At 39.3% G+C, this 17814-nt stretch overlaps 1 protein-coding gene across 1 annotated transcript; it reads left to right on the plus strand.

Moving 5' to 3' along the window:
- The first annotated feature begins 1584 nt into the window (after window positions 1-1584).
- RETREG2 (reticulophagy regulator family member 2) lies at window positions 1585-17572 on the plus strand. The gene is made up of 9 exons (XM_081933982.1): window positions 1585-1890; window positions 6538-6644; window positions 9192-9222; window positions 9671-9806; window positions 11061-11145; window positions 11698-11835; window positions 12105-12199; window positions 13340-13475; window positions 14676-17572. Exons 1-9 carry the CDS (start codon window positions 1646-1648, stop codon window positions 15368-15370), a joined length of 1668 nt encoding a protein of 555 aa, XP_081790108.1. The 5' UTR covers window positions 1585-1645; the 3' UTR covers window positions 15371-17572.
- The last annotated feature ends 242 nt before the right edge of the window (window positions 17573-17814 follow it).

The following is a 17814-nucleotide window of genomic DNA, read 5'->3' on the forward strand; positions in this document are numbered from 1 at the left end:
TTTTGCTTTTGGAAAGGGAAGCCGAGCGGTTTCTTTTAAAATCCTTGGCGCAGTGTAGAATTAGCCCCAGAGTCGGAGGCATAAGGGAGGATGGCTGCTAGGCTCCTACGCTCCTACTATTAGAGGATAGTAATCAAGATGGATGGATGGATGGATGGATGGATGATAGATAGATAGATAGATAGATAGATAGATAGATAGATAGATAGATAGATAGATAGATGATAGATAAACTTTATTGTCACTTTGAATGCACACTAATTGGTATACATTAAAATGAAATTTCGTTGCATACAGCTCTCAAAGGGTCACCACCTCCAATATACACTACATAAACATGACTAAATACATAAATAGATGCAAAATTATGCATATATCCACATATATTATATGACACAGAAAAACAACACACAGTCTAGTTTGGATGTATACATGTAAATGGAGAGAAAAACATCTTGCGGTGGATGGCACAGAGGGAACAAAGCTGTTACAGAATCTGCTACTTGGTTTCTTAGCTTCCCTACATAAGTAGCAAATACGTGAGGTGTCTTGACTCCATTCACAGCCTAGTGTCTGGTTCATTCACCACATAGATTAGATTACATAACGAGGAAAACCATACATAATATTGCATGATGTACTTTGGTTTCATGGTTCATGAAAAAAACCCCTCTAACATCCACAGCAAATGGTACAATTGTGTTGTAGGGGTAAAACGGCATTGAGAGCCTTTTTTTCTGCATCCACAAGATAGGAGGCGCACTGTACTGCTTTAAAATGAGTTTAGCCCTATACTCCTACCTTATGGCCTTGTGTTACACTAATAACGATTATGATTATTATGCACCATCAAATCGACCATGTTGATGGTCTCCATGAGGATTTGTCCCTAACCCAGTCCTCTTTTAATGGTGCACTAATCGCCATTGTCCCAATGGCTCCATTTTAACGGTGCTTTTTCAAGGAGCAATTGGACTTTCTGGTTTTTTTAATAGATGTTTTCAAAGAAAAACCAGAAAATCCAGTTGCCTCTTGAAAAAACACCTTGCCTCAAATTTCAGTTTGCTTTGCTGCCATTTTAATATTGATTGTAGGTTGTCACGTTTTATTAGCTCGTTGGTTTTATTATTTATGTGGCGTTCACATAAGCGGGTTGTCAGCAGCGTGGGGCCAATAGAAATATAACCATGTTAAAAAATAAACTCTCTCCATGGAAATGAATTTGAACACTACGGAGCTTCTTGGAATACTGCGGTCTGTGACTTTATTAATGCCTTTCAAGGCTTCTGAAACCACCCCTGGTTCTTCCGAAAAGCTGTCACTTCCTCTCTGACAAGAGGCCGAAATAACTGTCCAAAGAAAAAAAACCATCAGAAAATTCGAACCGTCGCTCTAGTCTAAGGCGTTGCCATCTCTACTTTTGAAAAGCTGAACCCTTAGTATTGCGCGAGCGCCTATGTGTGTGTGTGTGGGGGGGGGGAGACTCCTTCACGTGCCGAAGGGGCCGATTCACGTGATTGACTTTACCATCAAGTTGGCATCCGTGCGTTGTTGTTGCTGCTGCTGCTGCCGCTACTTCCGGTTGCGGCTGTCAGGAGGACTTGCCGCTCCTCCCTTACCTCTTTGCTCATCGCTGGCTGAAGCGATGGCGAGCGGAGGCCCGAGCGTGCCAGTCACAGAGGAAGGGGAGGCGGTGACGGGGTCCGGACCCGCGACGGCAGAAGCTGAGGAAGAGGAAGAGGAAGAGCAGGAGGTGTTGGCTCTAGCCGTCCGGCTGAGGCGACGCCTGAGGGGCTGGGAAGACACCGTGACGGCCGTGCAGCGGCTCTTGGTTTGGGAGAGGCCGCCGCAAAGCCTGGCCGGGGCTGTGGCGCTCGGAGCTGCTTTGTGGTGAGCGGAGGGAAGAGAAGGCGGCGCAGAGCAGAGAGTGACTCTCACGGGGAAGGCCCCGGAGGGGAAGGCGAGCGGACCTGGAGAGCTGATGCCGAGAAGTTCTTTGAGTCCCTGGCCCTGGTGTGGCTACGGAGGCTGCTGGAAGAGGGTCGCAAAAGGGGGCAGGCCTGCCATTGGAGGCCGAAATATTTGCAGAGGCTGAGAAGGGATTGATTCGTGGCGATGAAAACAATGCCTAACGATAACCATAAATTACTACATACATCTTTCCCCAAAAGGGCTGTGTGAGATCTCGAATCTTATGCTGGCTTTGGGTCTTGTAGTCGTCCTCCCCTCCCATTTTCCTTCATAAGAACTTCAAGGAGGCATGCTTAGGCTCACAGGCTCACAAAAAACACTTGGAGGAAGATTGGGCTGAGAAAACCACTGACTCAAGTCGCCCAATTAGGTTCCTGAATAAATAGAAAGTTGGATTTGGCTGCACCTTGACCTAGGTTAAATTACAGTATGCTAACAGCAAATGGGTGTTCTCATGCACAACCTTCTTAAGAATGATTTCTCACTGATTGATTCCCATTAATCTTATCAATCAGGCGCCCATATTCTTTTGGCTGTCTTGGAACAGAGTGAGAGGAAATGAGAGATTTGGTGTACATTTTACTTTAGATGAGCGTGTGTGTGAACTATTAGATGGTGAAATTAGGGTTGAACAAAAGATTCCATAATCTTCGATTAGAAAACAGACCAGTAGTGTAGAGATGTAGGAGTGGGAGCTATCCCAAATTCTCACAACAACTTTGTGTGGTAAATTTAAACTCAACAGTATTGATGTGGCCAGTGCTAGATAGTACAATACAGGCTAGTATCCCAGTTTCTCTCAAATCAAATGCAGTACTTAGAAACTCATTTTCTAATGCAGATTGTACATTATTTTTATATTCCTGAATACTGCAGCACAATATGATGGCTGTGTTGAAATAAGGATAATTTGATAATCTGATATGCGGAAATAAAATAATGAATTTTGTTTATTGTCAAGAGGCTGGTGAGTGAATGGTGATATAGACTGATTGAAATAAATGAATCTGATGTTTTAACTAATGTAAATTACTTTTTCTTGAAAGTGTATGTCTGCAGGAACATCCCTTGCCTGCTACCAGGATATTTCTCTCAATGCCTCATTTAGTTTATTGGATTAGGTGTATAGAACATGGGGTGATCTGAGCCATAAATTGCAATCAGTTTAGTAAGAGTAGAATTTTTTTCTAATGTATGAGCATGAGAAGGATGACATGATATTAAGTTATAAATATCAAATTATATTGTTAATTGATAATTTGTTGAGAGCACATGGTTGAATCACAGACAGACTTTTTGTGTTATTGGATGCCTGTATTCTTGATTTTACATTCTGGAAGTTTGTAGATTTCTTTTATATACCCCCTAATGTTTGCTGTTGCAATATATTGATTCTAACAACATAATTACACACCACTTTTTTCCAATTTCCAAAAGAAATGTTTTCTAGTATGTTGGATTTATTTTTCTAAGCAGTGAAATAGAAAACATGCATGTTCTTATTTGATATTTACATCTAAGCATTTTCTGCCATGCTGTAATGAATCCCCTCATACAAAGAGTAGCTAGATAGATCTAAAAGAATGAGATTTAAATGTATCAGTGATAAAAATAGATAGGTGGCTAGAGTGCTCTAAAAATTGTTTTGCGAGATGTATCAGTATAAGAGTCTTGAAAGTATGTGATGCAAATTGTAAATCTCAAATATTTGGATTTTTCTTAAACAAAATTAGGCTTGACACTGTTTTTGGTTGCCTGTATATAGAGATTCAGTACAGTGCCTTGAGTTAAAAGTATAGTTCAAAGAGGAATTGCATCTCAAAATTAATGACTCACCTATTTGATGAATCGTCAGGTACGGTATTTTATTTGTCTAAAGCATGCCAGTATTATCTACTTCACCTTGTGGTAGCTCACCAGAGAGATTGAAATCTTTCTAGCTTTGCCCTGAGATACTACTGTAAATGCCAGGCTCTGATTTTTAGCAATTGAAGTATAGGGAGTGCCACTAAGTGATGCCAAACAAAACAACCCTGTGCTGTTCTTGTTCAGGTAAATACCACTAATCTTCCTTCCAGTAGAAACACAAAGTAAAAAAGTACTATGTGAACCTAAGAAGATTATGCATTGGGTTATCTGCTCCAGAGTTCTTTGCAGGTTGATCTAAAAGAGTGCAGTCGTAGTTCAATTTGCAGAATGTAATGTTTGTTATCTGTAGCTTTAAGTATTTTTTGTTCTTCATTCTCAGTGGGTAAACGGATTTTTTTTTCTGTTTGTAAGTATTGCCAAGAGTTCTAGGATTGACTTGTGATAAACAAGGGCTGTAACTAGCAGTTACAGACAACTGAAGGTTTGCCCAGGAGTGTTTCTCATTAGATTGTGTATTCACTGCATACGATCCACATGGTTTGTAGTATACATTTTGGAACTGATTGCTTAGTCACTCCCGGCAGTGTGTACTAGGTTGTAAGCCCAAGAAGCTTTTGCTTACCCTCTGCCAATTGAGATTTTGTCAAGCCTGTAATTGCTGAGAATTGTTATGCTAGCACATTCCTTCCTTTCTAGCTATGGCTTCTGCACAGACAGCAACATTTAACAAGGCTGAATAGTAGAGTCCAGCAACTGCTGAAAAAAAAACAAAAAAAAAAACATCCTGTTTACTCTTAGAGACAATGAGCTGACTCTCAGCAAAGCATATTCATGGATTGGAGCCATGCAGGGATTGGAATTGTATTTCCAGTGGCTGGTGTTATGAAGACTTGAATTAAAAATAGCCAGATAATTTTTTTGTTATTCTGTGCAGTAACATTTGAGATACTTTCTATTACACGGGTGTCAAACCTGCGGTGTCATGTGATGTTTCACGTTGCTGTCATGTGAGGTTTCATGACATTTTCCCCCTTCGCGGAGCTGGAGTCGTGTGGCCTGCAGGTGATGCAGCTGGTCTATGGGCCACCAGTTTGACACCCCTACTCTACAACAATGAAAGAATTTATGTGGGTCTACCAGAAAAATAGTCATTATTACATTTTTAGAAGCCAGTCGTGTTAGGATTAAAATAGTTCAGATTCCTAGGTAATGTCTGCATAATCATTATAAATGTGTAGGTTCCTGTAATTTAACTTCATTTCTCAGAATATACGTTTCCATGATGTCCCCTTGTAGTCTAGAAAACAATAGAAAGTAATTGGAGTTGATCTCATGTATAAAAAAGAAGGTTTTTTAAAAATTAATATAGCTGCAACTGTTATATAATTTTTTGATCATAACTGCATTTACTGCGCACTTAAACCCTTCCTACTCCTGTGAATGTTTTTGATTGGTCTTACATTTCTTTCCCAAAAGATATGTTCAAGTATCTGCAAATCTACTACTCGGCAACACTTGAATACTTATTTCTGGGAACAACACATCTCTCTGCCTTGTCTCATCCTTAACCATGTAGCAGAAAATGAGACAGCTGCCTGCACTTTGTGAGAGAACTTAAAGAGCAATCTGTTTAAGCAATCTGTCTATGGAGATTCTCAGTCATCCAGGTCATGGTTGTCCCAAAGGTGCTTTTTTTTCAAGAGGCAACTTGACTTTCTGGTGCCTCTTGAAAAAAAAAAGCACCTTTGGAACAACCACGATGACTGAGAATCTTTATAGAAGCTAATCTTCATTAGCTATGCACTTTGGGATGAACACCCTTTGAAAGGTGCGAGAGTATAATTGGATTTTCAGAAAAATTGCAGACTACAGAAATCATTTGCGCTTCAGTTTGAGATGCAGACAGCACAAACTAATCCCCAACAGCTTGCACCTTTGTTCAACAGGGAAAGGACGCAGGGCAGAAAACATCATGCAGAAAGCACAGCTCCAACTTCTCGATGAAAACCAGAAAGTCCAATTACCTCTTGGGGGCAAAAAGCACCTTTGGGATATTTAGTTAAGACTAGCACTGATTATGTTATCTAGTTAGGTAATGAAATGTCTGTAAGGAAACAAGCAAGCTCAGAGAGCACCAAGGACCCCTCATTTCATCCCTGAGCTACAAATATTCTCCTTTATTGGTATTTAGCAATCTATTTGTGCTTATGGCAAAAATATTCTGACAAAAAATCAATGTAGGTAAAGAAAGATTGGACCTTAGCACTGTTGCCATTACTGAGCCTTAGGCCAGGAGCAGGCAATATGCTGGTCTCTTATAGGCCAAAGAAATCCAGCCAAGAGTCATGAAGAACCTACCTGTTTTTCTGCTGACCAGATGACCAACTGGCAATAAACTGCCGGTTTCTTGCTACCTAAAACCCTAGTCAAATAACCAGGATGACCTTTGGACAGAAAGGTTTACCCATCTATAATGACTGGAGAAGGATCAAAAATTGTATGAGAAATTCCATTCTGCTTTTTTCTCTCCAAATCTTACACAAGTTGAGGAAGCTACTGTTCCCTTGAAATTCACTGTGGTCCAGAAGAAATGGAAAGTAATTAATAGCTGATAATACAATTGAGTCAGGATAAATGGAATCTTTTGTTATATTTTTACCAATACTTTTTGTAATGCCTGCTTTTGTGACTTTCCAGGTTGTTTTCCTCCACTTCATTACGCCCCCTGTTCCTCCTTAGTACTGGTTTTATTGGTATTTTGCTGTTGGAGAGATGGAAGCCCCATTTTTTATTGGATTTCTCAGGTAAGTGAACATAGTTCCGGGGAGAGGGGGTAGTCTAGAAATCTAATAAATTATTATTATTAAATTATAGTAAACGCAGTAGAAGTTAAGACTTTTGCAAGTATAGTCTATACTTTTAGTTCTAATTCTGTTAATTCCTACTAGTAAAATTTAGGCTGTTTTCCCCCCCCTTAAGAACCTTATGTAGCAAGGGTGTTTCAGATCTGTGAACTGGTGCTAAACACTATTTGACAGTGAGAGTTGCTGACTCAGGAGCACAGGTATTCATGAGGTCATTTGTATCACAATTTGCTTGGATTTCACTTAAACTGAATTAAGGCAATGGTATATTTCAGTTGTTTTGCACAGTATTGTATTGTCCACTTAGGAAGCCACTGAAAATTAAAGTTTATTTTTTATCTAAAAATACAGTATTTGATTCTTTGTTTATATTTATCTTTTATCCTTGGTTGATTTGTAGAAAATAATGCAGATCTTGTATTATTAGGTCCTAAATATTTGAATACCATGAGCCACAATTATGATTTTATGACAGCTCTGCCCTCATTTTAGCTTTAACTTTTGAAGACCAGACATTTTCTTGAAGCTCTATAATTAGGAAATTGTCAAAATAGACTTATTTCTTTTGGATTCATCGGGGAACCCCAATGATCGAATTTATCAAATTATCAATTTTGTTTGTTTTGTTTTTGTTTTGCACCAGTTTTGTTTTTGTTTCAATTTTGCACCAGTTTTGGGAATTGATGCTTCTTTTGCATTTTCTAAGCTTCCAAAATAAAATAGGGTGAAACAGATGAAACAGGGCTAATATTACTGAACAGGTTAATTAAGGCTGTACAGGCCTTTTAATCGTCTAGGAAGAGCAAAATAGGCTGATGTAAGCTAGTCATAGTGCTCCAACATACAATGACTAGCTTCCACTCTCTTGCAGGCAGCACAGTATTCAGAATATTCACAGATGTAGTAAATACCCATTGTAATAAGCTGCTGAGTTAACAGTAGTTTTTCATGTGATAGAATAGACTCTGTCTTGCATATGACCACACTGACTGTGATTATTGAGTGCCTGGGTTAGGGCTGTTTGCTAAATCTGGCTCACAAACTTCACAAGATTGTTTCCCATTGTTACAATAAACTGCTCGCAGTTTGTACACAACAGAAAAACCCTGATTGCAGCTTGTAGGGACTATATGCAGACCTTAATATTATAAGTAACAGAACAGCATGTCTGAAGCATCGGATACTCAAAACTGATGACACTTTTCCGGATTCAGTTCTGTGTTGCAGAGAAGCTTATTCACAAACATTTTTACATGGTTGTTAAATGGCTGGGCACAACTGAGTTGCTCTTTTGGCAGCTTTACATTGCCATGATTGGCATGCTGTATGCCAAGAAAGTCCCAGGTTCTTCAACAATTCTCCATAGGTATTTAGTGAGTTATATTTTTATTATTACTGAACCAGCATTAAAAAGATTTTGCAAAATAAAGATCTGAAAGCGTGATGTGAAATTCATGGAAAAAACATGATTTGAAGTCGTAGGTGAAAGCATAGCAAATATGTTATACATGTGAATATTGGAACATTTTGTAATTTTCATATTTCATGACTTTAACCATAGTAGTCAGAGACACACTTTAAAAAAAATACAACAAAGAACTTGAATTTCTCCAACATGGAAGCTTTTGTATGACCCTCTTTTGTTGAGTGTTTTTGCTAAGATTTATTTATTTGGCTACTACTTATGGAAAAATCTGTGAGAATTCCAGTTCTGCATTTATTTTTGACCAGATGTTCAAATGTTCAGGAAAGTTCTTCCGAGCGTCAACTACATCTCTGTGCTATTTGTGAAATTGCAAAGTATCAATTGAAAACACTATTATTATTGTTGTTGTTGCTATTGTTGTTGTTAATCTTCAGTTCGGTTCACAGTTGGGGACTGGTGCAATAGTTCAAGTCCTAACCAAGGACCTAAGAGCTGTTAAGGTAGCGTCTGAGTATAAAGGGCAGTTCCGAGAAGGGTGGTTTTGTTTTTGTTTTGCAAAGTCAGGATATTCAGGTCTAGTAAGTTCAAATTTTCCATGTATCTATGCAACCCTTTGGATATTGCTCCAAGGGCTCCTATTACTATTGGAACAATCCTTGATTTATTCCTCCATAGTTGTTCAACTTCATTTTGCAAATTATTATTATTATTAAGTCTATATGACACCTGACTTCCAATGCTTCATTTTGTCCAGGAAATATTGTTAGTATATATTAAATAGTTAGCAAATAGTTGTTAGTATACATTAATATAGTTACTATACTATAGTACCACAGTATTTGAGCAACTTCCAAAGTGTGGGTCTTGCTTTTCCTTAGTCCTTGTGATACCTACAGTTATAAAGCTAAGTTTTTTAACTCTCTATATACTAGATAATTGCTAAAGACCAATTTGTTGAAGAAAGAAACAACTACATGCTTATAAAACCAGAACTTCTATGTTTCATTTCTCAGTTAATGCTTTAAACCCCTTCCTCCCCACTTTTTTTTTTAATCCTGCAGTACAACCCATAGAAGAACCTGGGGGACACAGGTAGGCATGCTGTTAATATTTTGGGGAAGACCTTTACTTTTGTCATTTTTCCTTGCTGTTGTCTGCCATTTTACTTCATGTAGCTTAGTATTCTGATTTGTGATATTATTTGAAAAGTTCCTTCTAGAATATATTCTTTAACCTATTTATTCGATCTTATTTTGTAGGATTAGGAACTGAAATACAAACATTTAATTATCACTTTATCATGACAGATCAGATCATAGATCATATTTTTAAACCCTCAAAAATTGTTCATCTGGGTGGATGTCCCTTGTGAAAATATTCTTACATTGGTTTAAAAGCCAAGCACTTTCAAACAAAGTATGGTGTTTTTAATTGGAGCTTGGTTAGCCTGAGTGTCTTCTTGTGTAAATGATTGTATTAAATACAGTATTGGGGGGGCATTTTGAAGGCTTTGTTTACTAATATGTAGTTTTTATTTCAGTGACCGTGAGATGACAGGAGCACAACCTCACCTGCTGAGTATTTCAGAACTCTGTCGTTGCTTGGCTGAGAGCTGGATTACCTTTAGGCTATACCTGCAGGAACTTCTGCAGTATAAGAAGCAAAACCCTGCCAAGGTAAGTACGGAATCAACAGGTCCTTTCATGTAAGAAGCCAAAGCCTTGTGCTAGGGAAAGTTGTCCCATGTTTGCCTTTAGAAGAAGGCAATTAGGATGCATTGTCTCTGGTAGTTGGAACTTCATACCTAGACATTTTTCTGCATGGATGTTAAAATAGCTACTATATATTTGGACAGGGTCATCCTGGTGTACAAACAGTGTTTTAAGAAGTGAGCTTAAAGCATTGCTCAATGTATGTGGAAACAAAAAAAAACTGTAATAGAGGTTTTAATACCTCACTTCAGTTGAAATACAGGTAACACAAGTTATTTCCCAACAATTGACTTGGACAAGCATCTTTTCGATGGACCTGTATATATTAGTATTTCTGTACAAAAGGCAGCAACTTTGTGTTTTCTTTTGCTGTCTTTTCTAATCTAAAACATAAACTGGGATAGCAGTGTGAAATTTCATTTTTTATTTATTTTATTTAGTTTGTCAAACATGTAAAAGATAACAGGTATAAGTATAAACGTAAGTATGAACACAGTAAATGGGTACGAATAAATGGAGACAGTCAGACAGGGACATTAGGCACGCTGGTGCGCTTATGCACACCCCTTAATGATGATTCAGACAATATACCTGGCCCTAGGAAAAAAGGAGAGGAAATGTGGGCATAAATTACAAGTAATGTTATGTTTTAGAATAGCATCTCAGCCATTTTAAATAAACATGACCACTCACAACATTATTTAGATTAACTTGTTGCTAACAAAGCTGTCCTTAAAACTTTTGTAGTATTTTTGTTCGTAACATAATTTCTAAGTATTTTCTGTTATTTCCTGTTATACTTATTAATTTGCGGTTTAATAACTTTTGTGCATTTGCGGTTAGTTTGCATATTACTTCTTTTGATGCAACCTTCTCTATGGATTAATTATTATTTGTCTTAGGGAAGCAAAAAGCATATTAATTAGTATATACAAGAAGGACAATGACCAATATGTTACAAGCATGTTGCTTGCTGTTCTTAATTCCCCCCCCCTCTGTTCAGAAGCTAAATATTAGCTAGCTATTTTTATGAAGATCAGTCTTAGAGTACATAAAACAGATTTGTAGATGATTGCAAGCAACATTAAAGAATGAAAGGCCCCGGTAATTTGGGAGGCACTGTAAGTCTGTTACAAGGAAGGCTATGTATATAGCTATTCTGAGAGTGTTTCTTTTTTCTAAACATTATTTTTGTCCCTCTTACTTCTCTTTGCCCAGTTCTGTGCCAGAATCTGCTCAGGATGCTTGATTCTAGCAATTGTAGGACACTATGTCCCGGGTATCATGATCTCCTACATTGCCTGTGAGTATGTTTAATCCTTTGCATCCCTTTTAAAACTAAAGACATAATTTTACTAACAAATATTGCAAGCTTCTAGGCACCTTTTAGGCACGCACAGGCATTTTCAGCAAACCAATTTAAAAGAAAATACAGCAACATTTTCAAATCATGCAAATCTATCTCTAAAGCCAGTAATGGGGATATCTATTTCCACTGCCAGTTTCAGGAGGAAATAAAGCTTGGGGATAAGGGCAATCATGTTTTTAGTGCGGGAAAGTAATGCAAGCACCTGCCAAAGTTATTTTTGCAGTTTATTCAGTTTCAGCTCTGGAATCTACGTTTCCATGTTTGTGCATTATTAACAACATTGATCCTGATCTTATGGTCTTCAGCTAAAGCAGGGGTGTTAGACTCGATTTCATTGAGGGCTTCATGAGGGTTGTGTTTGACCTCAGGGGTGTGTGTGCCCCCCTCGCCCCCCCCCCTTGATGGTCCTAGAAAAGACATTAACTGCCTTAGTATCAGAGAATATATATGTTTTAACACATCTCTGAGTTTTATCCATATTTCCAGTACTTAGTATTCTGCTGTGGCCACTGGTAGTTTACCACGAACTCATTCAAAGAATGTATACCCGTTTGGAGCCCATCCTAATGAAACTGGACTACAGTATGAAGGCGGAGACTTTGCATCTTAAACATGAAAAGAAAAGTAAGACAACTGCTGCTTAGTACTTAAAGTATAGGTCAAAACTTAATAAAGAAAGGCTGGACTGACTGGTTTCTCCAGTGGGAACAGCATGTAGAAAGCCTGTAGAAAATGTATGGATGTCAGTGTACAAATTGGGACAAGGAGTGCGAAGAAGCACACACTGTTAAAAAAAAAAAACACTTTTTATAAAACAGTATTTTCTTGACCCTTTTTCTGTAGGACTAACTCACAGAAGCCATGGCCAATATTTATTTTGTTTTACTCTACAGAGCGTCAAGGAAAGATTGAACCAGAAGCTGGCAGTGAACCAATGGCAGAAACAGAAAGTGAGAGTGAAGCAGAACTGTCTGGCTACTCTCCAGTGGTAAGGGTGAGAGGCAGTAGTGGGTTGCCAATTTTTTTACTACCGGTTTGGGCGCACTCGCGCATGCGCAGAAGCGTCCAGGTGGGTGGGCAGAGCCTCCCACTGCCACTACAACTGGTTCGCCCAATCCGGGCTGAACCGGGAGCAACCTACCTCTGGTGAGAGGGAAGAAACAAAGGGCGAAGCATGATCAGGTGAAAGAAGGGGGAGGCTGGAGACCTGACACTGATAAACTGTCTGGAGACACGGTGACTGAGCTGAACTTCACATTGGGAAGGGAGTGGTGGTGAGGACAATCATTTGGTTGGCATCATTGAATACTTCTACCCAGTAGGCCTTTGAGTTCTTCAAGCATGATTGCTTCCTGTTTAGAGCATCTTTAGGTTTCTCATGATTTGGGTAGAGGCAAAGTAATGATGGGAAGGAAACCTTTTTTAATCTTAAAAGCCATATTCACCTAGATGTTTACTCTACTGGAAGTAATATTCTTTTGTATTAGATACTTAGAGCCCAGCAGGGGTAAACAAATTTTAAGTAAGTTTTTTTTTAATGTTATACTGACATATAAGTATATTCATGTGTCCCTCAACTCGGGAATAAAATTATATTTTGTTTAAAAAAAACAATATTTCAAGACATTGTTATTTATTTTTGAACAATAATCATGTCATAGCCTCCTCTGAAAGAGGTTTCAGACCAATCTTTTCCTGAGATACTTAAAGCTGGCAGACTAAAAGTGGCAAATTCTTCGTGTTTTTGAATGTAATAATATAAATTCTATCAATGTTGGCTGTTTGCCACAGTTTTCCTTTAGGCTCATAGGAAGTAAGAGCCTCTTAATTTTTAAATTATGACCTACTTTTCCCAATGTGGCAGTTTGTTAAACAATCAGGAGGAGCATTCTAGCATTCCATATGGATATCTTTGCTACCATGCTATTTGGACTTGCTGCTGCTCCGGATTGTAGTTTCAGTTGTAGTATTCATCATAATTTATTGAAAGCGTATGCAGCATCTAGGACAAGCATTGATCTGATAGGGAATATGGCTGGGTTGGCATTCAAGATGCATTCTGTCTCTTGAGTTTTTAACTGAGCAAATGCAGCTTTGCAATACAATCTTAATGTTATCTCTATTGCAGGTAGACATGAAGAAGACAGCTCTGGCATTAGCAATCACAGATTCTGAACTCTCTGATGAAGAGGCATCTATCCTAGAAAGTGGAGGATTCACGGTCTCCAGAGCTACAACACCACAACTGACAGATGTGTCTGAAGGTGGTATATTCCTTCTCCCCGTACCAAGTTTCATATTTCAGCTTGCAGCTGTTGAATGATACAATGCAAATTCTATATTGCTTTGTGGCAGAACTAAGAATTCATGAGAAAAATGAAGCAAGAACTGGAAAGGATCACATCATTCTGAATGTTTCTGGCTTCATAGTACATGTAGATTGCAGTGTCTTTTCCGTGTTAATTTTTTAACTGTTCAATTAATTTGGAAGTAATTAGTAATTCCCCTATCTTTGTTACGATGCTACAAAAATTAGCCCGGTTATATTACACAATTATAAACAAAACTTCATTGCCTTCGCTGAATTGGTTTTCACCACCTTTGCCTTCTTTTTTCTTCACCTCCACCCTCTTTACAAAATGTCACCCAAGATGATTACCTACAGCAGGGGTGTCCAAACTTGGGAACTTTAAGACTTGTGGACTTCAACTCCTAGAATTCCCCAGCCAGCACGGCTGGCTGGGGAATTCTGGGAGTTGAAGTCCACAAGTCTTAAAGTTCCCAAGTTTGGACACCCCTGACCTATAGCAACCACACCGACCTAGATCATAGCCTGTCCTTTAACTCTTCCTGAAAAGAGTTGTAGAAGAGGTTTTTTGTTTGCCATTTCAGATCTGAAAAGGAGCCATTTCAATGGGGAATTCTGTTCCTTATAGATCCATACAAAGCAGGGGCAATATATTATAATATTAAATTTCCATTCATCGTTTGGAGTGGAGTGTGGATCAAGCTCAAGTTTTGAATTAAACCTGCTTTGACAAGACTCAGCAATTGACTTTTAGAAATACAAAGCTCTATGCTACGACTGGCCAATATAGCTATGAGTTCGTTTTAAACTGATTGAAATTTTATCATGCGTACTTACCAGTGACACTTTAGCCTTATAACAAGATACAATAAAGAAAAGCTTTAGCGACCATGCCTGTTTGGATTGTGACTTTTAGATTTGAGCTAGCAGTACAGTTCTTGGCTTATAGAACTTCAGGCGGAGAAGACGGCAAAACATTGTAATGCCACTCAAAAGGGGGCGGGGGGAACAAAAGCCAAGCAAGCGTGTTTAGAAATTTGTATAGTAAACGAGTGAAACCCATAGTTGATCTCGCAGCCACATTAAAGATTCAGAGCAGGAATCTCTGGAGTCTGAAAGGTACATGCTTACTAACTGCCTATCTGCTTTTTTTTAGATCTGGACCAGCAGAGCCTCCCCAGTGAGCCTGAAGAATCCTTTTCCAAGGATTTAGCAGAATTCCCTTCTGTGGAAGAGTTCCATTCCAAAGACTTGGGACCATCCAACGAAGATGACAATTTTGGGGTTCCCATTCAAAGTGCACAACAGCTAAACTCTGCTGAAGAGGAAGAGGCGGAGACAACGGTGGCGGCGGCGGTAGCTGCTGCCATGAATTCGGACACATCCATTCTGTGCCTGACCTCACCCCTGCATTTTGTAAATACTCATTTCAATGGGAATGGGCAGGCAACGGTGGGAGGGATCCCTGAATCCCAAACTACCTGTGCACAAGGCCTGGGGCTACACATTGATTCGTTGAGTCAAGAAATTGTCACTACGGCTATCAGTACAGTTGTGCAGAACACCCTGTCAGCTCTGCTCCACTCCTCAGAGGACACTGAAGGGCCTTGCTTTTCTGAGTTCTTGCCTACTGAACCTGAAGAGAGACTCAGTTTCCAGGCACAGCTATCTGAGAATGAGGAGGTAGGAACAACTCCTCTACCTGGGAAAGAAGAGGAGGAAGAGGAAGCTGATGATTTTGAGCTGCTTGATCAGAAGGAGCTGGAGCAAATGGATACAGAGCTGGGCCTTTCTGGAGAAACAGAAGCTCCAGGAGCTCCTTCTCAACCTCCTAAAGAACTGTCACCCTGATCTCACTGTTCAGTCTTCTGTTTCTGTAGCTGCCAGAAAGGACAAACAGATGCATAGAGAAGTTTAGGCCGTACTGAAGGACAGATACACATGTGGCAAAGTCCAAGCAAAGCACCCATATTTGCAGTGTTATGTCTGGAATCGAAAGTTGTTGTCCTCCTCCTAGTATTGGCCTCTCCATCAGGCCTCTGTTTCTGCCCATGCTTCTTAGTGATGATGCAGTCTTTGCTGCTGCAATTTTTCTGTTTTAGTCTGTTTTGCTGTTTTTATTTCGCACATATTTTCTGCTAGATATTCCTGCCACTACGACTTACTGCTCATCCCCATATATCCAGTAGGAAATAAAGGAGTTTTATTCAGCAGCGAGGGTGTAAATAATTTAAAGAGAACATTGGTCAGTTAATTGAACAGGAAGGAAAAAAATTCTTGGAGAAATAGATTTGGGAGGGGGTTTTTTTGACAGAAGGTTGGGAAATAGAAAGTATGTTTTCATGTAGTGATACCATGTAGATAATTCTTTCTGGGAAAATGAAGGCAATTTGGACTTAGCTACCTTCACAGAAAGCAGATGCTTCTGTAGTTCCAAGAATCAGCCGTCAAATATTTAAAACCTTCAGCCTATTTTCCTCTATACATAAGGTGAATATACACTATGCCCAATGGTTTCCAGGAAGGCATAGCCTGATTATATTTATTCTGAACTACATATCTAGTTGTCTGGAATTCTAAAAAATTCACTTGGAAGAACTCAAATTTAGTTGTAGAATCCGGAAGCCTTCCTCTTTTCCTTTCTGCTGCACTTTACCAATATTTTTGCTTGTTGGCATCAACCCTGCCCTAAAACATCCTGGTAAGAATGCATTCTTCTAATGCCCTTAGCCTTGCCTCAGGGAGAGCAGCAGAGCAGCTAGAAAAGACATTATGTGAGACACTAGAAAGAATTCTAGTGTCAAAGTGGAGGAAGGATCCTCGTTCTGCCTATCAACTCCCTTCACTTTTGAAAGACCAAGCATTTCAATTGTAATATTTTTGCTAATTAGAGCAGTATGTGCATTTCTATTTACAGGAGAAATAACTGGGCAAGATGGTTTTTCCCTCCCAAAAAGTGGTTGATGTCCGTAGGGATGGTGTGTGGAATGTTACAGGAAGCACAATGAAACATACAATGGCTTACAAAGTTGCAAGGGTCAATATTTTTACTCTAAAGTAGCAGAGTTACTGCAAAGCTACAACTGTTTAGTAGTGGCCTTCTTAATTAAATGGCTCTTGGTTTGTTCCCTTGCTTCTACCCGTTTCAGCCACTTTCCCTATGAATTGTCAGTCTTGGTATTGTTGCTTGTTCTCCAAGGGACTACGAGCCATAGTGCAAAAAACAGCATTGTGAGTTGGTGGTCCTCCCATTTGTGTAAAGTATTCAAAATATACAGTATGTCACCCAGCTGTTGGTGGGCTAGGATGAAGAGAAACTTAGATTTGCAGATGAAGGCTCCAGATCTCTGTTACTGGTCCCATAGGACTCTGCCCTTGAGCTGCACTTCTAAATTATTGGACTAAGGTGCACGAAAAGCATCTGAGGAAATCCAAACGCCTCTGCAATTCCTGCCTCCACCCCCAACCTCTTCCCCTAGGTTTGACAACTGCTAGGAAAATAACTCTACTTACTGCCGTCTTTCTTTCTCCATTCAGACTTCTGATAAAAGTAATGAATTTGTAGATGTCTGCTAGCACCACTGTTTTGTTGGCCAGAGCTGGCTCCTTTTCTGTCCTGTATTGCCTGCCCCACCCTCAAAAGGAGCGGAGTGGGACGACCGTGAATAACAGCTTCCTCTTAACTGTCTGCACTTTGGAAATAGGCAGCTTTGTGGCACTGAGTGTAAAGCCTGCCCACCCTTCGTGTTGTGCCCTGGCAACCATTTTTCCACCCCCTCAATGAAAAAGCCCTAACGTTTTCTTTCCGATGCGGAAGGCATGTATTGTGTTGATATTTCTCTCTGGTTCTTTAAGCTTTCTTCCTTTCCTTTGGTGGCAGCAATGCCCTGCTGCTCCAGGATAGGAGCTCCTAATGAAAGGCTGGGAAATAGCTATTGTCATTGCCCGGGAAAGGTGAAAGGCTCTAAATTGTGTAGCAGTGTTTATTCTATGGCTAAATATTTAAAAAATGAAATGTAGTCTTTTTAATAAAAAAAAGTTCAAAGATTTGAATTTTGGGTGAAAGGTTTTTTTTTTCTTAGTCAACTTATCAATAGTCCCAGTTTGCACATTTTCTACTTCCGTCAATGTGTGCAGGTGTGAGCAGTGATTCCTAAGTGAATGCTGGAGAGCTATTACAAGTAGTCTTTGAATTATGACCACAATTGAGCCCAAAATTTATGTTGCTAAGTGAAACATTTCTTACGTGAGTTTGCCCGATTTTATGACTGTTCTTGCCACAGCTGTTAAGTGAA

The sequence above is a fragment of the Natrix helvetica genome, assembly GCF_964273705.1.
Source record: "Natrix helvetica genome assembly, chromosome: 1".
In the NCBI taxonomy this organism is placed as follows: Eukaryota; Metazoa; Chordata; class Lepidosauria; order Squamata; family Natricidae; genus Natrix; species Natrix helvetica.

Coding starts and splice junctions, on each gene's coding strand:
- RETREG2 (XM_081933982.1), top strand. CDS start 1,646: ATGGCGAGCGGAGGCCCGAGCGTGCCAGTCACAGAGGAAGGGGAGGCG. Junction 6,645..9,191: donor TTTTTTATTGGATTTCTCAG/GTAAGTGAACAT, acceptor TTAATCCTGCAG/TACAACCCATAGAAGAACCT. Junction 13,476..14,675: donor ACTGACAGATGTGTCTGAAG/GTGGTATATTCC, acceptor GCTTTTTTTTAG/ATCTGGACCAGCAGAGCCTC.